At 38.4% G+C, this 25,611-nt stretch overlaps 1 protein-coding gene across 13 annotated transcripts; it reads right to left on the bottom strand.

Moving 5' to 3' along the window:
* Positions 1 to 332: 332 nt before the first annotated feature.
* Positions 333 to 18,404, bottom strand: exoc7 (exocyst complex component 7). 13 transcript variants are annotated; one of them, XM_073867221.1, is made up of 22 exons: positions 18,216 to 18,404; positions 17,049 to 17,109; positions 15,203 to 15,392; positions 14,985 to 15,090; positions 14,680 to 14,902; positions 14,398 to 14,562; positions 14,209 to 14,220; positions 9,697 to 9,786; positions 8,090 to 8,152; positions 6,908 to 7,053; positions 5,401 to 5,553; positions 5,197 to 5,295; positions 4,970 to 5,032; positions 3,965 to 4,031; positions 3,224 to 3,262; positions 2,976 to 3,041; positions 2,647 to 2,767; positions 2,231 to 2,326; positions 2,085 to 2,148; positions 1,121 to 1,162; positions 877 to 1,010; positions 333 to 601 (listed from the first exon to the last, which is right to left on the bottom strand). In XM_073867221.1, the coding sequence occupies exons 1-22, from the start codon at positions 18,273 to 18,275 to the stop codon at positions 499 to 501; spliced, it is 2,163 nt and encodes a 720-aa protein (XP_073723322.1). In that variant the 5' UTR covers positions 18,276 to 18,404; the 3' UTR covers positions 333 to 498. The 13 variants fall into 13 exon arrangements, with proteins under 13 accessions (XP_073723322.1, XP_073723326.1, XP_073723323.1 ...); XM_073867225.1 differs by lacking the exon at positions 8,090 to 8,152; XM_073867222.1 differs by lacking the exon at positions 14,209 to 14,220.
* Between the last annotated feature and the right edge of the window lie 7,207 nt (positions 18,405 to 25,611).

Below are 25,611 nucleotides of genomic sequence, written 5' to 3'. Positions count from 1 at the left end.
AGATAATATTGAGACATATGATTTCTTGTTCATGAACAATGACTTGACCCTTATTTGTTAAACTGCATGTATGGTTACACTGATATAATAACTCTTTGAAATCGAGAGGAACTGACTACATTCATCCAAACATCATTCAGTTCCTTCCTAAAAAAAGTCATCATTCTAAGAAAAACTCACATCATTTATTACGAAATCTGATTTACTGCCATCATATTTGCTGAATCACATTTCAGTGTTACTTCAATGTGAGCCTGACTCACAAAGTACAAGAATATCAACTACACATCAGACTTTTAGCCTGGCACACAAAAATGACAGAAAACTTGATATACAGAGAATTCTCTATTTATTGCAGTTAAATCATCAAAAAGATATACATAAATAATTTTGTTTATACAAACAGAAACATACAAGCTGGGTAGTGTATTATGAAGTGGAGAGAGAGAGAGAAAAGGTTTGTTGCCCAAAGAAATATGTTAATTGTGTGGGTGTGGCCTACGCTGAGGTGTCAAAGAGCCTGTCAATCATGACCTCCACCTGCTCCGGGCTGTATCGGTGATATTTCTCTGGATTTTTAGTGAACGATATGTTTGCACATCTATAAAAACAAACACAAGGACATTTGTAATGATTCAGAAAGTTTCGAGTGGCAGTATGACATTTCACAGGTTGTGTTGGCATAAAAGCCATATAACCAAATTCAAGTCTATTTTGCTATAGTGGGTTACTTATAGCCGGACTATATCAGGTCTATAGTAAACCTAGACTGTGAAATGACAGCTATTGCTTGCTGTTTTTTAATGAAATCGCATGCTAGTGTTTTTGGAGATTGTGTGTGAATAGTGTATGTGTATGTATAGGTGTTTGTCTCACCGCTGTAGAAAGGCTTTATAAGCGTCTGATACGGCTCTCTTCTGAGCGTGTCTGATAGCATCACGTTGATCTTTATCAGGAACCGCCCAGCCCTTTTGAATCTTACACAGTTCCTCCAAACCGTCATTAAAGCCCTGAGACACACAAAACATATTCAGAAACCAACTTATAAAGTGTGTCATTTGTTAATCATTGTACTAATTGAATGTAACTCAATGTGACTGACAACATATATCTATTGTACCTTAAATTTGTCCTTGATGATCTGGCGTTCCTTGTCTTTGAGCTTTTAAATGAAATACAAAAATGACATCAACCAAACAACATTTATAACAACAAGGGTCTTCAGAAGGGGATCTGGGGGCATCATGGACACATTGGAAAATGTAAGAGGTTCAGAGAAAGAAAGAAATAATATGAAACCGAAAAGATCTTTAGCATAGAGGCTGTTTACACTTGGCATTAACATGTGTTTTCGTCGATCGGATCACAAGTGGACGACGTTAATGCCAGGTGTAAACGGGGTTCAAAACGTTTTGAGCTCGTCCACTTTCCACCACTTTCAACCACATCCAGAGGTAGTCGAAACCACTTTCGATCGGATCGCTTTGGAGTTGCGGAACGCACATGTGGTTAAATGTATTCGAACAGCCACACGCCTTCTCTCCGCCCATTTATCTAATCTGAGGTATTAAACACAAGTTTTACGTCTTTTTTGACTTCTGCTGTGAACATACGCTGAACAGCGCTATTTTTAGCCTTTCATTGATAAAACTAAACCGGCTGATCTCTGTAGTTTAGTTTTGAAAGCGTGTGAAAGTTGCGCGATCCTATTTCATCAATTGCGCTGAAAATTCAAAGAAAGCTCTTACATACTCATGTACAAAACACTGTGCAGCATGTTTACTTGCTAAACAAGCAGTGCACTCCGACATAATATTAGTTTGCGTCCATATAAACTCATAATTACTCCCGCTCGGGTTTGAATGACAGCAGAGAGACTCGCCCACCGTCTCACAGACCACCCCCTCATAGTATTCAGCACAGAAGCGGTCGAAAGTGGACAAAAGAGACGGATTTAAATACCAGGTGTAAACGTAATGTGTCTCTCTCGTCCACTTGTGATCCGATCGATGAAAACACATCTTAATAACAAGTGTAAACAGCCCCATAGTTCAGTGTAGTTGTGTGTGTTGTGTTTTTTTTACCTTGGTTCCAGGTAGGAATGCTGGTATATTTCGCTCTGTCAGATTCTCTGTGACCTTAAACCAGCTGTAGGTGAATAAAGGTTATAATATGACTTCAGGTTTAATGGTTGATGTGTCTGTGAGCAGATGTGTGGAGGTGGATTTACCTGCGCTGGTAATTCTGTATCTCCTGTTCAATAAGTTCACGATATGAACTCTCCACCCGCTTATGAGTTACAGCAACTAACTGAATCAACTCAGACCTGTACAACACACACACGCGCAAATGTTTGATTCACTATTAGTGAGGTCATTTTTACAGACATTTAATGATTTAATATCAAGCTAATTATATTTTTTATCCCATAAGCCTCATAAAAATGCCATCTTAAAGGGATAGTTTACCAAAAAATGAAAATTACCTTATGATTTACTCAACCTCGATGTGTAAAATTATCTTTTTCAGATGAACACAATCAAAACTTATTTTAAATGGATGGTCCGAGCTTAATAATGGCATTTATAATGGATTTAAAACCCCAAAAAGTGGGAATTGAGGATTGAATTTGTAGTAAAGACTCACTTCTCCAGGGACTTCAGGATGTAATTGTAGTTGTTATGAAGGAAAATGGCTCGCAGCGCTGGATCTTCATAGACTTTCGCTTTATTTGACAAATTTAGCTGAAGGTTACCGAGGACTTTATCTACAAAAACAACACGCATATTAATGTTAAACAAGTTATGTACAAAACTGTCTATCTATTACAGCACTGACAATGTATTTCATAAACACAACATGTGCACAACTAAACACACGAGGACGCTGATAATTATATCAAATGCATTCAAAGAGTCATTCTGGACTAAAATGTGACTTTATTGTTTATAAAGTATTTCTGCTGTGTGTCTTACAGATATATGTGCTCAAAAGTCTTCGGCTGAACTCTGAACTGTAGCTGCTGGCAGATGAGCTGCTCTCTACAAACAAGAAACAACAAAAAGTTTATTAAAAACACATCACATGCCCATGCAAAGATTTCCCTCTACTATACATATCGCTTATAAAACATAGTAGCTGAACGATCGTCTGTATTTCATCAAAACTAACTGTCTTTAAATACAGAGGATCATCAACTCTATCCATCAGCACAGACGCTTACCTCGGGGGTCTAAAGGAATATTGTAAGTGTCCCCGAGAACTACGGGACAGAAGCAAAGCAGAAGAGAGAAAGAAGCAAAGGGCAAGAAGTTAAAATAGTTTTGTTAGTGAAGAGCTTAACATCAAATGGCAAGCCGGCTTGAGAGATCGAGTGGGCGGGGTTTATGTATGAACAAGTGGGCGGGGCTATTACAGGTGACATGCACTCATCATACACGAAGGGTTAAATCAGAGGGTTGTAAAATAAAGGCAAAGGAAAAAAAATATGACATACAGTTACAATAACAAAAATGACTCAAATCAGGTTTTAATGTGCATGGGTAACAGGGCTCTCTTTTACTTTTACTTTGTTGTAAAGGTCTCATGTAAAAACAAAACAAATCTCATCCCTTTTGCAGTAAATTGCAGTTTAAGACCGAGATGATTTAGCATCTCTACATGAGAAAGAGGCTTAAGAAAAAAAGCACAGAAATGATAAAAGTTGCTTTATGCAGCTTTAGAAAAACCAAAGAAGGCGGCTTCACGACAGACAGCAGATGAGCAGAGGAGGATGGTTGCGTTATAAACATTAATGTGATAAAAATCTTCAACACGTCTACAGACATAAACTATGACATGCAAGATCCATACAAACATTAACAACAGTCATTTTTGTTTATTGTTGATTTGTGATTAGGTAAGAATGCTAGTTTACAGAAGTCAGAAATGTTGGTATAAATTACAGGTGTAATGTGTTTTTTACCCTGTGATGCCAGCATCGCTCCGGCCGTCTCCTGGAAATCCAGCAGCTGTTGTAGGAAGAGGATTGCCTGGAAAACAAAACTCACACAGTTTATTCTAATCAATAGCTAATTGAAATATGGCTCCCCTTGTGATGTCAAAAGGGGATAATAACGCCCCTTAATCTGCACTATCCAACCACAGCACTGCCATTTACTGCAGAATTCAACTCATTTGCATTTTAAAGGACACACCCCAAAACAGCACATTTTTGCTCACGCCTACAAAGTGGCATTTTTAACATCTTATAATAATTTATCTGTGAGGTATTTTAAGCTTTAAGCAAAACTTCACATATGTACTCTGGGGACACCAACGATTTATTTGACATCTTAAAAAAAGTCTTATGAAATATCCCCTTTAAACGTGCCACTAGGGATGGGACAGTACGAAAATTTCATATCATGATTATAGTGACCAAAGTTATCACAGTAATCAATATTATCATGGTTTTCTTCAAATGAGATGTTCAAAATGAGTTGATACACACACTGAAAACAATTGAACAAGTTTTATTTTTAAAAATCACAATTTAATATTTCATGTCCCTGAAATTATTTCTGTGGTAAAAAAAAATAAATAAATCTGTCTAATATGTTTTACGTAAATGAATACAATACATTATCCCTTAAATGCCTTCTTGTGCAAAAAAAACTGTTGCATGTGCACGCCTGCGTCAAACTAATTCTGGCTGGACAGTATTTACTGCGAGTTTTAAAAATCACGGTAATCAAACACAGGTGTAATGATAATTCAATTTTAAACGATAATACTAACCATCAGGACATTTTATCATGGTTAATCGTGAAACCGGTAATCGTCCATTCCCTACGTGCCACACACAAATATTTTCCCATGGATACTTGACAATTTAATAATAAATTATTTGCAATACAAAGACACAATTTCTTCAATTCCACAAGCAAATCATGTAGTATTTATATAAGGTATAAATGAGTGATCTTACATTGCTTGTGAGCTCATGTACGGTGCCATCTTTCGGCATGTTGTATTCTTTATCTGGATCATTCTGTTGGGACAAAACATCTCATTATGTAACATACATCATCCCACAATCATCCTCATATTGTCAGCACGTGATAGTACCTCAGATATTCATTAATTATTTCTTCTAATATATAATGTATTGTTCAAACCCAGGACCCTTTAGGTTAGAAGCCATGCATGTTGTACCTTAATGCTGTCAGCAAACTCCTCGAGCGCTTTGGCTCCGATGGTCTCCATAGAAGTGATGAGAGCCGGGAGTTTGTTCTTAGTGCTGGCAGCGGTTCCCTGTATTACAACACATCAAATAAAACAACAGTCATTACTGCAGAACAGTGTTAACTCCAACCATATTACAGTAAAATAATACAAGTTAGAATCCTTGTCTTTTACCTGCAGTGTGGCATCAAAGTCTGGTTTGGTTTGTTTGAGATGTCGCAGGATGGGAAATATAGTGAGAACAGCAGAATAATCGTGTCTCATGATGGCTCTGCGTGCAGCTGACACGATGTTATCGCCTTCCAACATCAAATTATCCAACGCCTCCTGCAACCATACGACACACATTTTAGCATTAAAACCTTTGAGGCTTTTAGTCAACGTCTTTTAGCTTTGTATTCTCAGTTTGTCTGTGTACTTCTACAAGGTAACAAGTTGACTTCAGTTATAAACTTCTAGGAAATGAATGACAATACTGACAACATCATCTAGCACTTTTTTTGTCCAATGCAATTCTCTGTTGATTAAGTCTCCTCCCCCAAAATTTTAATTGTCACTGAGCAGCAATAGCAAACCTTTGATTACCCCTTTCAATTATCCACCGATCTGACACTGAGGCTCAAACCTAATCTGGGACCAAATATATATATTACACGGCTCTCTGGAATGCTTGATTCTGATTGGTCAGTTGAGACATTTGCAGGTTCGTTCTTTTCAAATAATAACCGCTCCAAAGTAATAACGCATAGCTGGTACTACTTGTACGATTTAAATCGCTCCGCGCCAATAAAGACCAATAAAGATTACTGTTTGGCGCCATCTTGTGACAAACACTGGACAACCACAATTAAAAATGGAAAATTTTGACATTCATTTTAACATGTACGGAAAAAACAAAACATTTAAACAGTGGATAGAAGAACGAACAACGATAAGACCCAGAGAGCTTACTGAGACTGAACTTGACAAAATAGAGCATGACAGCTACGAAGCCAACACACAAAAAATACAGAATGGGCATTAAAACTTCTCAAAGACTGGCTAAAAGAGAAAAAAATGGAGACAGACAAGTATGAAGCAGAGGATCTTAATAAGGTATTACGATCATTTTATGCATCTGTGCAAAGTTTCGCGGAAGGATAAAAATGTTAATTTAAAACAAATATGCCAATAAAATGTTTCAAATTCATATTCATGTCCGTTTTTTTTCTTATGTGACAAGTAGCCGTGTAATAAGCGGGATAATGTAGAGGCAGCCGGTAGTTATCGGGAAAATAAGCCCCTTCAGTGTGATACAAGACCCTCAGATATATATATATCTTTTTTCAATGTGTGCACTTAATCTTTGTACAGCGTGTTGTGAATGTGTTAGCATTTAGCCTAGCCCCATTCATTCCTTAGGATCCAAACAGGGATGAATTTAGAAGCCATGAATTTTGTTTGGAGCCATTGGAATGAATGAGGCTAGGCTAAATGCTAACACATTCAAAAAGAGCTGTACAAAGATTAAAAGTGCACGCATTGAAAAAGATAGGTATGTATTACTTAGTCTAAGTTGAGGTAAGAACATAGTAAAATATTGAAAAACTGTGGTGTTTTCCTTTAAATACATGAAGTAAAATTGTCAAATGGTGGGATTTAATATATACATAAAACATGCAGAAAAAAACGCAACACTGACCTGTATGAGTGAGTCAAAGGTTTTCTTCTGATGATGTTCTGGAATGATCTCAGTCAGTAAGACGTACTCGCTTTGAGCCAGTTTCACAAAAGCACTGATGCAGTGGATGTATGAATCAATCTCAATGTCCAGCACATCATCTTTCCCTAATACACACACATAAACACACACAGCTGTCAGATCTCAACATAAGACATAAAGTTCATTTATTAATATATGTTTCCTTAAAGAGAGAACTATTGTATTGCTGTTATCAATCCTTCCAGAAAAACACAGTTTTTTTTGTGATTGTTCCAGGCAAAATTCCTTGATCTTGCGGCACATTTTCTTAAAAAATGCGATTGAATATGCGGGATATTTATAAAAATGTATGCAATGAAATTGTGGGAACTTGCAAAAATGGCGTGAACTTGCAAAAAAACGGCGGGAACTTGCAAAAACGGCGGGAACTTGCAAAAAACGGCGGGAACTTGCAAAAAACGGCGGGAACTTGCAAAAAACGGTGGGAATTTGCAAAAATGGCGTGAACTTGCAAAAAAACGGCGGGAACTTGCAAAAAAATGGCGGGAACTTGCAAAAAACGGCGGGAACTTGCAAAAACTGTTTGCAGCTCTTGCAGGTTTTCAGTGATGTTCACATCACAATCACGTCACTTCATAACGTTTTTCAACTTTCTGCTAAGATATGTGATTTTTGCTACGAAAATGGGGGGGTTATGGAATCACGCAAGCCCCGCTGGGCATATTTTGCGCATGGAAATCTGCAATTTATGCTGCAAAAATGCGGCATTTTTGAAAAAATACGGCCCCTGCATAAATATGCGGACTTTGGCTGATTATGCGTTAAATCATGCGATTGCATAATCGCGTTTTTCTGGAGGGACTGTGTTATAGTAATAATGAAAAAATTAGAGACTAAAATTTAATTTTCATGTGATTTAGAAACTCTGGATTTGAAGACCTTCACTAGTTAACTTTTGCAGTTTTCTAGTTAATAGTTTTCATCTTTTAATAAAAATCTTAAATGTAAAGCTACATTTTTTTTGACCCTTTAAACATTTATGTTCATGTTCTTATGTTTTGCAGAAAATTATTTAAACCAGACATTAAATCTACTTCGGGTTGTCGAATTCAGTTTAAAATAACCGAGTAACTGGTAATAAATCTTTTAGGTGAGACTTACCTGCAGCCGTCACATGCTTGTCATCAGACAGGTGCTTAACCCCACGCAGGTCATGATCGAAACCTAATTGTTTAGGATATAGTGACATGACTCGGGTCACTCTCCCCAGATTACAGAGGGAGTGTTTTAAAAGCTCGCCCCCACCAACAAAGCAAAGAAAGGCCTCACATACACACACACATTTACACAGACAGTGTTATGGCTGAATGTGTGTGTTTCAGCCACTTGTGTGTGATGTTAGTGGTGTTTAAAGTGCGTTGAACCCAGCGAAGCAAAGACTTATGGGAAAAAGTGATGTCACAACAGTTTGATCTCAGAACAGTTGCCATGACTACACCCATCATGCACTGACACATTTCATTTTGCTCTAAACCATATAACATAACCTCCTATTATAGAGATTGCACTGAGAGATGGGTTTAGGTTGTCACATGACATGACAGCACCAAGGCGTACACAAATTTGTTTACACTGGGAACAGAAAATATAAAGAAAACTATAACAAAAGGTTATCGTTTGAAACAATCATATCGCTTCACATTTTAAATAAACAATCTCAATAAATTAAAACAGATTTTGATTAGCTGTTAATAGTTGCGTTCCCATTAAAAACTAATGTTATTTTGTAAAAGTCGACAAAAAACGTTTGCAAAATGATGGCGTTTCCATTAACTGATGTTATGCGACTAAAGCCGCATTCAGACAGCCAGCGATGTTATTGCTGCGTGTCGCCCATCTCTTTCAATGAGGCGTATCTAAATCTGCTTGTCATAAACAAATGAGTACCATCCACGCGTGAACTCCACTGCTTCGTTCTCATTGGTAGTCGCTCCCAAAATTCGCTCGACATTTGCATAAAGTTAAACTTTTCTTAACTTTCTTGCGTCGCTGGACACGCCCATACGGTCGCCAACGGTCACTTTCGCTAGTGCCGCCGGAAGTCACCCGGTTTTCATTAAAATGAATGAGATCGCGTTGCTCTGCTACTGCTGGTCGCTGGCTGTCTGAATGGGGCGTAAACTGTAATTTTGTTGTCTCGCGTTAAGTCATAAAAAAAAACATGCTGACTGGTGTGTTCGACTTCATACGGCACCGTGAATTTTTGAAACTTTTTTGCGATATATGAGAGTTTATGCAAAATTGTTGTTTCCATTGGGCGCATTTTCAATTGTTATTTCAGTTTGCGCAATTTAAAGGGTAATGGGAACGCAACCAACAATTCACCCCTCAATTTCAAAACGCATATGGTGGCCACAAAAGGACAAACATGTTGTCGTCTGAGACAACGTAAGGACGAAGCGCACTCCGCAAAGCAGTTTGTACATTTAGGGCTACTGTAGAAACATGATGGTGACTTCCATGTAAAGAGACCTGCGGTGTATGTAGATAAAAACGCTAATTTTAACGTAATAACTATGTAAGGTCTTTATACAACACTGATAATTTAGTTAAATCAAGTTCATCTAAACCTCTGTTTGGTTCGGCCCAGCTGAGGACAAAACTGTTGTGACTCACAAGCTTCGGTTTCGTTTTCTTGAAACAGTTCATAAACACAGCCAACGGGAAACCCAAAGGTTGTGAAGAAGCAGAAAGACAGCGTGTGTTACCTTCCAGGGGAGTGAGGTTAGAACCCTTTTTTCCATCCAGGCCATGCTGAGAGTATTGTTTGAGCAGATTCTGAGCCTTACGGATCGTGCCTGCACCCATCAACACCCAAAAAGAGAGAAAGAGAGAGGGACAGAGGAAGGTATTTCAGAAACAGATGAAGAGATCATCAGATAGAGAAAAGAGGGAAGACGTCTAAAACCCTGTTCACCCGACAGCACAGAACCACGGAGAAAACCAGAACCACCTGAGACTAAAGCCCAACACCATCGCACGGCCACCACGCACAAACAAACACACACATTTATACACACACACACAATACACTAGCAGTGCACATCACAACATCACAATGCTTTTAACACAGCAAGAACATTTCAGACACAAATACAAGCAGTTAATCCTGACATTAACAGTGATGTTAACACAGTAAATAACATTACTAGCTGTTCAAATACATCAGTCATGGACATACATATGAAGACTAGTAGTCTGCTAATCATAATGCAAGTGAAATGTGAATTAAACAGTTATGTATGTAAGAAATGTTGATTTTAAAAGGGTCATATAACCTGGTTTGCTTTGGATTTTGTAAACCTGCATTACAACGATACAGATTCATTAAAGAGCCCTTATTTTGCTTTTCATAACTTTACATTTCCTAACAGTACATGTTAATGATACGCAAAGTTACAAATCTTCAAGTCTACGATGACACAAGTTATCGTCTCCAACTTAAATCTTTTCTTGGACTACAATGAACAATTCCTCTCGCTTCTGACTCACAGCCTATAAGTAGTCGATGTTTTTATATTTAAAGAATGACTAAACCATGATGCAAATCATGTGCAGTGTAGAGTAGCGCTTGTTGTTTGTTGTTTCTACGATCACAAATGCAGAGATGGCTTTAATTTTTTAGTATCCTGTTATGTTCTGCTCAAGCCGCGCTGGTAAAGTTGATCGATCAGATTGGTCATCTGCATTTTCTGGATCAGATTAGGGCTCGGCTTGATAAGGTAGTAAAGACGATACCAAAGACAGTAATGCGGGAGCTCATCTTCCAAATTTGGTAAAGAGAGTCACATTTCCACCACATGCTTGAGGTATTCGGCCAATCACAATGCACTGGATAGCTGGCCAATCGGAGCACAGCACGCTTTCTCAGATCGATGAGCTTTGTAGAAATCAACGCGTTTCAGAAAGGTGGAGCATAGAGGAGCTACAACAATGTACGGTAAGTGGAAAATAATGAGTAAACCACATGAAAACACATTGCATTACACCAAATACACAAAATAATGTGTTTGGGCTATTTATAATGTTTAAGCAGTCACTGGCTGAAGTGTATCAGGTCTTAATAACCTTCAGCTACTGGTTTGTAATGTTAAGCAATGGAAAATTCAGAGCAGGAGAGGTCACGCAAAATCAAAAATAGTTTAAACAGACTTAACCACATTTTACTCTCATTGGTATATTCATAATGGGAACCAGTTTCTCCATTCATAAGCTGTGGAAGGACAATTTGGCATCTCCAGTTCACCTAACCTGCATGTCTTTGGACTATGGGAGGACACATGCAAACTTCACACAGAAAAACCAAATCCATAAACCCGGCCAAGCCTCAAACCAGGGACCTTCTCATATGGCGCTTTTCCATTGCATAGTACCCCACGGTTTAGTTTAGTTTGGGTCGGGTCAGCTCACCTCACTTTTTGTGGTTAGCTTTTCCATTGAGTTTAGTATCACTTCGCAGTGGGAGGGATTATAGGCGTGTCGTTATATTTGCGCTGCATAAGGCTGTGACATCATACAAGTGAGATTGTCCTTGTACATTCCCATACATTTATTTATTTCTCAGTCCGCCACAATATTAAAATTGGCCACCACAAATAGATGTTTGCACATCGCGTTTATCACTAACGTTACCTCTGTCTCACATGACAGTTTCTGTTCAAACACCCGTGGCGTCAGTCGACGGCGCTCAGCTGAGCCTCAATGAAGTTGCATTTAAGCATAAATAATACTGACGTGCACGTCGCGAATGTGCCGCCACAAACTGCAAAACTTTTATGTGTTCCTGATTCACAACCTGTGGATGTTTTTCGTCGCTTAAAGGGTGTTTGGAAACTTACAGCAGAGCACAGATGACAACATGTTTGCTCGAGACAGCGCACGCTAGCAGTGAGCTAAAGCTAATATTTTTACATAATAGGATGACGCCGATGACGATTCTCTCAGACCAATCAGTGATCAACAGTGTTTACGCGTCACGTTTGGTATCAGCTCGGGTCGCTTGGAACCCCAACCGAGGTGGTACGAAAAAAAGTATCGGGTACTACGAAGTGATCCCAATGGAAAAGCTCCCAAAAGTAAGCCGACCCGACCCAAACCAAACCAAACCGTGGGGCACCATGCAATGGAAAAGCGCCAATAGTGATGAAACGTTGCTACCCACTGAACCACTGTGGTTTCATTATATTACCTCACTAGGAATGGATAGGCCAACTTTACAACAATTTTGCTTATTTTTAGGGATGCACGATATATCGGCCGATAACTGCTTATTTTTAATATTATCGGTTATCGGTCTGATAGCAAAATTAGGCCGATAAATGAAAGCCGATAAATGATGGATTATTTTGGTTTGTTGAACCACTTCACTTGCTCATTGCTGATCATGTGAAGTTTTGATTGGTGCTTTCTGTGACATAGCACGAAGATGAGACGTGTTGCGGGCTTAAGAAGAGTATGCTAGTCAAGCACAAATACAAGATGTCCGCGGTCTGGGAGTTTTTTATTGTGAAAATAATATGAATATTTATCGGCCTATATATATCGGTTATCAGCCCCCAAATATAAAGAGTAATCGGTTATCGGTATCGACCAAAATTTCCATATCAGTGCATCCCTACTTATTTTCAAACAAATGTTAATGTAACATTTTTACTGTACAAACTCTCTTATTTAACAGCATCCCATAAATTCATAAAGTCATATGACCCCTTTAATAAGAGCTTAATAAGCAGCAGATGTCATATTTAAAGGGACAATAAGTAGGATTTACCTCCATCTAGTGGTAAAATTGTATTTTGCATTCAAAGGAATAGTGCTCTCTAGCGCTTCGCTTTTCCAAATGCGTGTTGCAACTACGGTAGCCGTTATGTAATCACTGATCTCCTTCTCCGTTTCAGCTGGTTCACGGGTTCTGAAGTAAAACGCATTGGTAGGCTAGTGCATTTTGTCCCTCTCTGCTATTATAGTTTATCAATATTATAGTTTATCCTTGAACTTACCCGTTCAATGTAAGTAAAGAGAAGAAATTCTAAGCTTACAAAGAAAAGTCAGATCACTGGCAGAGGTCATTTGACACCAATGAGGACATATTCATGAATAAAGACACTGATTTTGACTAATGAAACACTTAAAACCCTACTTACTGTCCCTTTAACAGCATCAAACATTAATTTCAGGAGCTGATGTGAGAGTTAACACAACACAGAGTCTATATGAGTGTGTTAATGATGGCAGAACAGACACAGCGCCTCCGTGTGGAAGCAGAAGACAAAGCATGCAGTGACATCTCTGTGATCATTTTAACATTCAACAGCTTAAGAGATTGCAGTGTGTGAGTTAGAGAAGAACAAACAGCATCATTTCATACTGCCACTAGACCACATGAAGCCCCCAGAAACACACAAACAATACAGTAACACAACTGTAGGCCTGCGCAAAACAGCGACTCACAACACTACCAGACAGGTAAATAAACCACCGCTTTACATATGAGCTCTCTATTTATATGCAATGCAATGTATTCTTACTATGCAGTCATTGTATGTTTATAAGTATGTGTGTGTCTTAGTGGTTGATTAAAATGGAGGCGGTTTCCCAGACAGGGTTTATCCTAGTCCCAGACTTAAATGCATGTTTTAACATATCAGTGTCATTTGCAAGGTTGTTTGGAAAAACTACTAAAATGTCCAAATATAACTAAGGCCTAGTCCTGGATTAATCTAAATCCTGTCCGTAAAACGCCCCATGGTGTTGTTATTTAGTCAAGGATGGCTGATATAATGCAGATAATTAAAAAAATAACAACCTAGTCAAAATCATTATCAGGCAATGCCCATTATTTAAAAACGTCCATGATCCAAATGATCAGCATGATCTATAAACCCTGCCAGCTAAAGTCCATTTTTTATGATTTACTATTTTCTCCATAAATATCATAAATAAACAGAATATCTGTGAACATATAACCCTGATATTTAATATTGAATGAGTAAGATCTGAATAAGTAATATTGAATCAGTAAACTGGATTTCACAGACAGGATCACAAATCTATAAATTAAATGTATTATTAAAGTCTGTGATGAAACATTTGTCATGTTCTCAGTGCATCACTAAACTAGTTTTAATGTAAGTGTTTGCTGCGAGTGCTTGAATAAGTACAGTAGCTGCACCCCTAACACCGGAAGCAAGCGATTGACACGTCAACGACTGACTCTTTACCTGGGATGTAGACTGACATCATCAAACACGGGCGAGATACAGGAGAGAAGAGAGGAGAGGGGATGGTTAGTAAGGACACACACTGGAGGAGAGGGCGAACTCTCAACAGGAAATGAACTCATGAGTGATGTCATCAGGCCCGCGAAGAACCCAAAGATGTGGTGAGGCAAAGGATTAAAGGTCACTGACCTGGTCTTTTTGGGGCTTTTTTGGTGGGCGTCTCCTTGCGTTTGGCCTGTACGGCGGGGGAATGGATGGCAGAGGAGGCGCTGTTCTTACGGAAGTGTTCCTTTAAACCCTTTATGGACCGATCCAGCTGACTGGACCGAACCTGAAAGTACACGTTCATAAAATCTGCAGAGAAACACACAAAGAAACACTTAAATATAAAGACTTATGCATATGCTTGGATGACATGGTGCTGAGTAAATAATCAGTTCATCTTTTAAGGGAAACTGTGTGTGTGTGCACCTTGGTTGCGTCCATACTCCACCAGCCAGGCTGAGATGCAGATGATGTCTTGAAGAACAGCCTCGGGGAGATGCTCCAACGTAACGTCTTCCTGCACCTCCATGTCCTCATCTCCTCCAATCGCATCCAGGATCAGAACGGGCGGCACGGGCTTACTGTAGCGTGTCAACAGGCTGCGAAACTCCGCCTCCAGCAGCTCCTTCCCTTTCTCAAATCGAGCTTTCTGCAAGACAACAGCCACTACTATAGAGAACTACTGGACACTTGAGGAAAAAATTCATGAGAAAGATTTATGAGAAACGTACAACTGTGTTGAGTTCTGGGCTGTCGGGATTGTTGTCCTGGAAGTACTCCACAGCTTTTTGGATCTTTGCAATGCAGGCCAGATATTCATCCAGACGACCCGCCGGGCTGAAACAGTAACACATAGGATTTACAATTATATTTTTAATCAATGTTTACGGTAACTTGAGCATCGGTCAAATAGATCCTTTTAACAGTTATGAGGCAGGTTGTCACTCACCCCTCACGGATGATCTTGTCTGTATCTTTGGCGACGTGGTAATAACTGATGACATGATCCATACAAGAGAGAGTTTTATCAACGTTCTCCTGTAATCTCTGCAGGTTCTCTGTTTGTTTATGAACCGGTATGATGGAGTTTTCCAGCTGCATTAAACGGCTCTCAAATGAAGACAGAATCGACACCATTCAAGAAACCCAAACATCCGTCTGAAACATTTGTTTATTTACTCATCATTCTTTGTTAGAGTAAACCACTGTTAATATATAAGGTCAGCAGTATTAATCAATCTTTTTTTAAGCGTGCCCTTTACAGCTTTTATTTGATAGGATAGTGAAGAGATGACAAGAGATGGGAACAGGAATCAGGATTCAAACTCTTGACGTTGACACCATTCACATTTCTTATGGAATACAGAGGTTCTGCTTAAAAGATTACTCCACTTTCATAAAACAAAAATCCTGATAATTTACTCACCCCCATCTCATCCAAGATGTTTATGTCTTTCTTTGTTCAGTCGAGAAGAAATTAAGTTTTTTTTAAGGAAAACATTTCCAGATTTTTCTCCATATAGTGGACCTCGATAGTTTACAGTTTCAGAGCGATCCCAACCGATGCATAACAACTTCTCATTTTGCACTAGCCGTGTGATGCGCCAGCGTAAACTTACGTATTACTTAATTATGTGGAAAGTATATTACATGTGTTACATATGTGAAACGCACACTTGTGGATTATTTAAACAATAAACTGACCCAAATACATTCATAAATATAATTCTACAAAAAATAAAGTCTGAACGCTCCTCTTTCTCCACACGAGCTGTAGTTTCGAATATGTCATGCATGACCTTTCGGCGTGATTACATAATATGTAAGGGCGCATCACACGGCTAGTGCGAGATGAGAAGTTGCGGTTTAAACGTTTTTTTTTAATAAAAAAATGAGGATGGTTTTGCAAGATAAGACCCACATGTCTCAGTTGGGATCATTTAGAGTCCTTTGAAGGTGCGTTGAAACGGTAAACGGTTGAGGTCCACTAAAGTCCACTATATGGGGAAAAATCCTGAAAATGTTTTCCTCAAAAACGTATTTCTTCTCAACTGAAGAAAGAAAGACATAAAAATCTTGGATGGCATGGGGGTGAGAAAATGATCAGTGGTTTTGTTTTATGAAAGTGGAGTGATCCTTTAACATGAGATTAACATAGATTAATGAGGGTTACAAACGTAACGTAAAAACGTCAGTTTGGAGCCAAGGCATGCACAGTGGAGCCAGAGGCGGAGCAGCGGTATCAAACTTCCACCCAAACGCTCGCACACCCAATTCAACCACGCTAATCATAACGACACGCCCCGTTTCTATAGCATCAAATTACTAGCTAAAATTAAACTTATCACAAAAATGAACACTTGAACATATATCAGTGTGACATCAACTACCTGAAAGGACCAAAACCATTTTCGGAAACTTTTTTTTGAAAGTGTAAATATTTTTTTTATTTAGAGCAGAGTCCCCTTCGTTTGAATGGAGAGGGTGGGGTTTATGACTTGTACTGCAGCCAGACACCAGGGGGCGATCAAAGAGCCAGCCCAGCGGCTTCACTATTCAAGACTTATGAGGCACACCCGATTACAAACAAAAGCATTTTCATTTTTCAATTATAGTAAACTATTCCTGTAACCCCTAAATCTGTATTGTATAATCATCTTATAAAGTTTTAATAATGATGGTTTCAATTTTCCAATGACATGTTTCAGGGTTTAATGGCATAGCAAAAATTATCGCAAAATTAAAAAAAAAGATTTACAGTCAATTGACATGAAGCATAATATCTCTCACCATTCCATTAGTCAACTGATCACTTTTCTCCAGACTTTCGCGAATAAATGACAGTGTGTCCTGTTCCTGTAGATCAGACAATAGAATTATTATTTTTTAATCACTCAAGTGGACAGAAAAGTAATGATAACACTTTATAATAAGGTTCTATTTGCTAACATTAGTTAACTACTTTAGTTTGCATAAACTTAGTTAAAGGGTAAATATTATGCAATGGACATACACAACCACCCTACAATGAAAAAATGCACCCTCTCTTTCTTTTTAATCCCCATTAAACCAAAGCAGTCTCATTAGACATGCTGTTTTGATTCTCTTGTTAATGTGACATCACACTGATAAAGCCTTATTGGTTAATTTTAACCAAAATATTTTCTAAATATGTTTGGTAGCACATTGTAGTGCTAATGTGAATAAAGATACTAGACTGTATTCACAGGAATCGGATCTATTTTAACCTAAAGCGGTCACTGTCTGTTGATAAAGGAAGTGAGGAGCTCATTTGCATTTAAAGGGACACACATGAAAAAAAAGCAGCACTTGTTTTGCTCCAACCCAAATAAAGAAATTTTTGGACATGATATAACAAATCTGTGAGGTATTTTGAGCACACATTAGACTTAAATCTGGTAAAAATTGGCATAATATATGCACTATATAAAATATTTGCATTTTTAATAAAAGTATCCATAAATGAAACTTAAATGTTATGTTGCAGAACCTTATTGTAAAATGTAAACAAATAATCATTGTGCAATCACTCATGTTTATCTATGTATCAGCTATTATGTTTATTATAACAAAGGATGTACGGTAGATAAACAGTACTAGTACTAGTAAACTGTCAGTGTCAGTTATTAATAAAAATGTGGTATTGTTATAATTGTCCTCCTCATTTTCCTGGATACCATTGTGTGCATCAACTCAAAGCGTATAACTTAGGGCGTGTTTGTGTTCATGACACCGATCTGAGGCCTGTGATTTAATCTCACAGATCTTTATCTACATTGTAATAATGTGACATTTAAACTCAGTTAAAGAGACTAACAGATTATCTACAAAAGTTTAATAGTGCATCAATCTACTATATGCCAGATGAATGACATCCGCATAGTGATCACGGGATTTCTTCTGATTTTTCGTCGTCTCTTATACTTTAATCTTTAAATCACCTGCTTGAGTTTCTCTTCGATCTTCCGCTTTCTCGCGGACGCATCTTCAGTCGGGATCATCCTGACGGACAGAAATGTGATGGATATAATATAAAGATCCGACCGGTTCAATGCAAAATTTACAATAATATCCAAACATCAAAGTGAACGCAGCGAAAACAAGACACAAACAAATTACAAGATGGCCGCGAACCACTTTCAAAATAAAAGTCTCCATATTTCGGGTAAGAAATCAAATATGAGGAAACAGACTTAAAAAAACGGAAAAGTAAATTTGGTAACGTTAGTCACATTTATGAATGTGAAAAAAATGTCTCGATTTTAACTCATTCTCACTGTGTTTCCTTAAAGTGTTACTTATGCTATGTACTTTAATATGTATTTGATGGTTTTTCTGACATATAATAGTAACATAGTTTACATTACTTCGAAATACATTAATTACTGAGGACTTTAATTCTGTCTAAATTAATAGGCTAACGACGTTTTTTATCTTGTATAAGTTATCCCCTGAGCTTTTTTGACCTACCATGAGTTAGTACCCTTCACTCATGTGTTGATGATTCTTCAAAAGTATAACATAACTATTTATTAGATAATCTAGGGCTGTCACCATTATGAAATATGTCTGACGGTTAATTGCCTAATAAATTGAGGCAATTGTGGTGATTAATTGCCTGTTTTAGGGCTTTGACGGTTATGATGATTAATTGTCTATTTTATTGCTTTGACATTTAATTCTTATACATTTTTTCTTTGTTTATGAAATAATTTTCACATATTGTGTGATTATTTAAATTAAATATTTTGCAAGGTTTACCTGGCAGTAAATATGAATACACATAACACATATTTAAAAGTAATCTGATACTGTCTCGTTAATACAGGAGCTGCAGCTCCCCCTTGGGTATTTTAGAGCGATATGCAGTCATTATGGTGATCTGAAATCATATTAATCATAAACCCTAATTAGATATAACTGCAAATTGATTATTAAATGAAAATAATGATTAAATTACAAATGATTATTAATTGAAAATCATTTTATTTAATCTCCTTAATTTGAACATTTAATTCTCATGCATTGTCTTCTTGGAAGAGGATAAGTACATAAAAAAAAAAAAAAAAAATATATATATATATATATATATATATATATATATATATATATAAATGTTCCTGATGAGGTTTTATGTTAATCTGTAAAACCGTGATTATCCACTAGATGGCAAACCCAATTTATAAAAAACAGAAGCAAAAAAATTACTAATTTTAAACTCTGTGCATGTTTTGATAATCGTTCTGAATCTGATCTCTAACAAAATTCCTTCACAAAAATGCAATTATTTCAGTTTTTTTTTTTTTTAAGAAAAATACCCATAATTAAGAGTTTATAAGCAAAGAAAAAATAGCTATAAATTGGATAGATTGGAGTTTTTCCCTGTTTGCTTGTTTGAAAGCAGAGTGTCTGTTCTTTCATTTGATATATTTGTATGTTTATATATCTTTAGAAGAAAATTTTCCTGGAAGGCATTTTGTGAAACTTTTGTGAAAATCACAAAAAAATGCTGGTGGGCAATTTTTCAAAAAACGGCTGGCGGAATTTGATTACAAAGTTTGGATTGCGCTTCAGCATTGGTTTAAGTGATGTGCCAAATAGAGCTGCTGTGGAAGCCATGATCAGAGAATTGGGGACAATAAGTGACCTCCAGACTGCTGAAGCACTTTTAGCAAACACACACACACCCCTGGGTTTTGATGCAACCACACAAGAGGGAATCTACTTGAACAGTATATATTTTACCACCAAAGAGAACTGTTATGTTGTTGCTGTAGATGAACTTCCAGGAGGCTCTGCTGAGGATTACCAGATCCATATTTGTGACTCCATCAGTTACCTTGCCAATGTCTACTGTCATTTTTTCGAGGCAGACTACGAAAACATACTTCAAAAAATGATAGGAAATATATCAAACACTGACTCCTGTGCTGCCAATCATGCAGCCATTCGTTTAGTCTGTGCATCTTGGAACAAGACCCTGAATGAGCTGAACTGCAACATTCATCCTCTGGAAACAATCGCTTCAAAGAAAAAGAGTGCTCTAAAGGAAATCGAGAAATCCATGGGGAATACTGGGAAAATCAAGGGGAAAGACTGCATTGGGGCCAACATTGTGGTTCAAATGAATAAGATGAGGTACATGGATGGCAAGGGTGACCCTCGTGGCTTTAAGGCCTTTCTGGATCACAAGTTCAACATACGGTTTTGAGAGAAAAAAATGACTATTTTTGCTAAAAACTACTGCAAAGTTACATCTTAAATAATGAGTCATTATGGATTATTCCTTTCATGGCTGGGAATATAGTCATTGGTGGATGCTAATACACTTCCCAATGAGAATACCTTAGCAATCGTTTTGCAAGAGCTTTTTCTCTGCATCAGAAATGTTAGCTTAGCGTAGCGTAGCGTAAGTTCTACCAGGAAACTTGAATGTTACGTCATTCATTTCACAAGGCGCAATCAATCACTCCTGATTCTGATTGTATATAAGCCTCGTACTCACTTGTCTTTGCGTTCGCAGATACTGATGCCAGCATTTACAAGCTCGATGTTCAGTGCATATGTACACTAAAGCGTTGTTACCTGTAAACACGCCGATTCAAATGATGAGTGATTTATCGGGCATTCGAACTGTTTTCCTGGGATTTTCTCATCTCGTTTCGTTTCACCTGCACCATCGCGAGGAGCTCTCACAGAAGGTTAAAGACTTAAAAAGGGAAGTCTTCAAGCTTCCTTAAAAGTGTGTCACCCTGCAGTACACAGGAAGGATACCACCGGCCGTTTCTTTTATGAACAGTGCAAGAACATTTGGATGATCTGTAAAGTGTAACCATAATTGACTGTCGCACACTCTGAACGCCCGCAGCAGATGTCACTAATCATTATTGATTGGCGAAGCGCTGCACCTGCACGCTGGGAGTCGCCGTGCCGGCTTTGGAGGGAATGCTGAAGTTTGTTTTCTCCCTCATCACAGGATCTTTGTCTTTCATCTACAATACCAAATGCTCCGCTTATTATTGGTTTTAAACTGTACGCGAATGTTTTGTGAAGCAAAGACATGGAATCGACTTGGATGAAGAGACTATTGCTCGCGAAATTTCACACATTAAATTCCGCGTGTATGCAATGCATGACATGCTGCAAACAGGCAAATGACGCGGTCTAATGTTCGCGTGTTTCATTGGAATAAGGAATGCGCAAAGTATACAAGCTTCATCTGAACTGTCCCTTTCAGTGTTTTCCTAAAACATCAATAATATAAAGTACTATTTATTCATGTAACAGGTCTTGCAACGTCCTATTCCTGCTACGGTACTACAATGCAAGTTGCTTAATGCCTAACAGTATTCATGCAAACTGTTCATATCAAATGCAAATATTCACGTTAGATCTTCACTCACCTGAACCTAATTACAGACTGTAAGGATACGGGAATACGCTATTTTACGAACTTTAAATCTTACGGTAGGACACACCATTAATATATCATTGGAGAATAAATCCTGGTCATACAGCTTAAAGTTTTCAAGCCCACATTTTTGCTGCTGAGCAAATCGTAAGTGTGTGTGGTCGAATGGCAACAGTAATGCATATTGTTAATTTTATTGAGCACGGGGTTCAGCATAAATGTTTCTATCTAAAGCTTTGCGCTTTAAGATATGCAGTTATTTATGTACATGCATAAAGTACGAAAACGCATCAACTTATAATTGTACTTCTCAAATGAGACTTTATTCCAGATCTCGGTCAAATCCGAGCTCGGTCGCGTTGAACATGCCATCTATTTATCTGGATTATCTTCTCCTAAGGTAAGCTCTCTTATTCATTATACTGGATTGGCTGATATTGCACATTACATGCTTTTACAACCGAGAGATGGCAATGACCATGTCTTACAGCACGGCATGGAGACGGAGCTGAGGTTGTGTGGTGTATTTAATACAATTAAAGGTGTATTGTGTTATGCTGCCTTCACGTGCTATGGGAAAGATGAATTTTTTCTATTTGTGAACTGGTATTTACCAGGGTGTTGTGTTCAAGGGCCTTTTCCATTTGTGTACTAGAATTTACCAGTTGGCTGCGTTCAAGTGCATTTTCCATTTGTGAACTGGTATTTACCATTGCTTTTGTTGTCATTAGGAAAATGAAAGATGGACATCCGGACCGTTATATTGGTAAAACAATTTTAGATTACTTAGTTCATCTGCTACAGCAAGAAGATGATTTATTGAAACTGAAATGGTAAATAATACCATTACCATTACGTTCTGCTGCTCTCCGGCATTTTGGAAAGGTTAAAGGTAATCTCATCTCAGCTACTCGGGCATCAAAATATTTAATGAGTTGCCCAGCTGAAAATAACACATGAGGGGTGTTCATGTGCATTTTCCAAGTGGGATTTTGGTATTTACCATAATTACGATAGCATGTGAAGACTGCATTATTCCTGAGGACTTGCCGTTGTTTTGGTCGGTGTGCGTTCTGCGGATGTCTCAACAAAAGTTGAGCCTGTACACCCTCATGTTGAGTTTGTTTGTTATGCAGTAGACCTCACTTATAAAGTCGAAAAACGCGCGCCTTGCCTCTTTAAGAACACGACAGGTTGCGTCAGTTTAAACCATTTAAGCGCATTGTGCTTGTTTGCAACGCAGGCACCCAGAGCATGCGCATGGGTAGGCTACAGCGGATGTCTGGACACTGGTTTGAAGATGTAATGTGACTGCTAGCTTTTAAATCACAGCACGTAATTCAAATTTTAAGTGCTGTTGAACGTGGGCAACGTATGTTTCACCCAAAATGGTGCTGCACCAGATATAACCACAGAATACAAACACATTTCCTTCTTGTTTTAACATGGAACACAATGGAAATAATGTCTAAATATTTCTCCGAGTGTTGTTATGTCGAATATAGTGGTGTTCGATTATCTTATGTGTTCCAACTATTCAATAATAATCGTCATATGCTGTTTTAATGAATTCCAACATGACTGAAGAATTGGAATGCATCTGAAATAACTTGTTTCTAATTGAATTCTATGTTCTGTTTAAAGCCTGGAATACACCACAGGATTTTTGCACTCCAAGTTTGTAGCAGCAAACGCTTTGTACGGTGATCATGCTGAATTTCTGACACTGTCAGAAAACTTGTAGGCTATCTTGGACGCAAGACCAGGAAAACGTCAGTCTTTGAACTTCTCCCACCGTACGACACTGTACCACCGACGAAGAGCCACGATCATAGAAATCATGATGACTGTTTCACGATGGAAATCTTTCGTCTGGGAAAGCCAAAAATCATGCAGTTATGATTCTAAATGATAACTTTACAAGAAACTTTGTCTGGAATTAGATGCGTACAATCCACTTACTCTGCATCCTCAAGAAAATAGCGAAACATGCATCAACTTTCCATATAACCACATTATACCGGCTGCTAGGATTTAAACCATTATAACAGCACGGACCGGATTCTTACATGAGGCAAGCTATTTTAAAACTATATACATGTTTTTACACAGACTATGGGCATGCAGTTCTATAAGTGCTTTATTTTCAGTGCCTGCAATACCATCAGTGCTCTTTATCGACTTCCAGGAACTCTAATTGCAAACGCTGCAAGGATTTGAACATGCATTATTGCTACATGTACAAGAAATAAGCTTTCGTTAGTATTGGGCCGTGCGCACTTGCGGCGTGCACGCAGGTTGTCACGTTTCATGTCCGCGGTCATGTGTGGTGCGGACATCGATCGTTTCTGGAATGACAGTGTGGCGGAGGATCTTCATTTAACAAATAATTCAGAACTTCTTAAGTGCATATCATGTAAGACTGTTAGCACAAACCTGTCACGTTTAATCATGCTATTATGGTTAGTTAAAGTTTAAGCTGTAAACTTTCATCTAGAAGGCTATTACTTTCGGAGTACGTCCATCTATCAACTGCACAAACCTACTGATACCGCTCCTCAGTTTTTGGGGGGTCTTAATTTACATTGTAAATTGAGAATTTTATAATCATCTGTGTGTCATGGCGAAGCAGGCAAGACAAGGCAACGGATCCAAATGCAATGGTTTATTTCTTAAAACCCAAAAGTGCACAAAGCAGAACCAGAATGAAGACCAGAATACAGGACTAAAAAGTGATGACAGCAAACTATACTCGACAAAGGACAACTGAAACACAAGGACTGTATATATTCATGTGGGTAAACAAGATAACAAGTCACACCTGGGAAACAATCTAGAACAAGGACCAACGAACTACAAGAACTACAGACATGGATGACATTACAGAACTTCAATAAAGAGTACAAGACTGGGGAAACAAGACACGACAGTGACACTGTGCTATCTTTAGCATCATTCAGATTTGTTTGTAACCATCTAATCTTCTCCCTACTTTTATAATGACAATATAAAAGCATGCATACATCAATTGTCTCTCTTCATCAGAAGCTGCGCTCCTAATTTCAACGTGTGCAGGAATTCACTATGACATTCAATTCAATAATGGCAAGCAATAATCAAGGTATGTCTTAAACAATTACTGGTGGTGGTGGCGTATTCAACCATGCTATATCATGGCCTTTGCACCAATTATATCATTTCTCACTCTGGCATAACGTTGCCTTCTGCGGCCTACGCGGCCTCTCTGCTATCAAGCCTAACAAGGGTTTAATTTCCGGCCTGCGCGGCCTCTATGCTCTCAAGCCTAACGTGCCAGCCTTCTACGGATATCCTCTACTACTGACGTCACGGTCAACATTTACAGACATGTTAATGGTATGTATCTTTTGTCAATACTGGTGGTGGTGAATCTTATTGCAAGCTAAAATGTTGGCTTTTCCTACTAGGCATATCGTTGCCTTCTACGGCCTACGCGGCCTATCTAACCCTGGCATATCTTTGCCCTTCATGGCCTACACAGCCTCTCTCGACACGGCATATCGTTGCCTTCTATGGCCTATGCGGCCTTTCCCACTCGGCATATCGTTGCCTTTTATGGCCTACGCGGCCTATCTCTATCTGGCATATCGTTGCCTTTTATGGCCTACGCGGCCTATCTCTATCTGGCATATCGTTGCCTTCTATGGCCTACGCGGCCTATCTCTATCTGGCATATCGTTGCCTTCTATGGCCTACGCGGCTATTTCTCTGGCATATCGTTGCCTTCCAAAGGCCTACGCGGCCTTTTCTCACTAGGCATATCGTTGCTTTCTATGGCCTACGCGGCCTATCTCTGTCTGGCATATTGTTGCCTTCTAAAGCCTACGCGGCTCTTCCCACTAGGCATATTGTTGCCTTCTAAAGCCTACGCGGGCTATCTCTCAGCC

This window comes from Misgurnus anguillicaudatus, chromosome 4, assembly GCF_027580225.2.
Source record: "Misgurnus anguillicaudatus chromosome 4, ASM2758022v2, whole genome shotgun sequence".
Lineage (NCBI taxonomy): Eukaryota > Metazoa > Chordata > Actinopteri > Cypriniformes > Cobitidae > Misgurnus > Misgurnus anguillicaudatus.
This window is presented reverse-complemented; position numbering and strand designations above follow the sequence as displayed.

Coding starts and splice junctions, on each gene's coding strand:
- exoc7 (XM_073867221.1), bottom strand. CDS start 18,275: ATGATCCCGACTGAAGATGCGTCCGCGAGAAAGCGGAAGATCGAAGAG. Junction 3,263..3,964: donor AGCGATGCTGGCATCACAGG/GTAAAAAACACA, acceptor TCTGTCCCGTAG/TTCTCGGGGACACTTACAAT. Junction 602..876: donor TATAAAGCCTTTCTACAGCG/GTGAGACAAACA, acceptor TTGTTTTTATAG/ATGTGCAAACATATCGTTCA.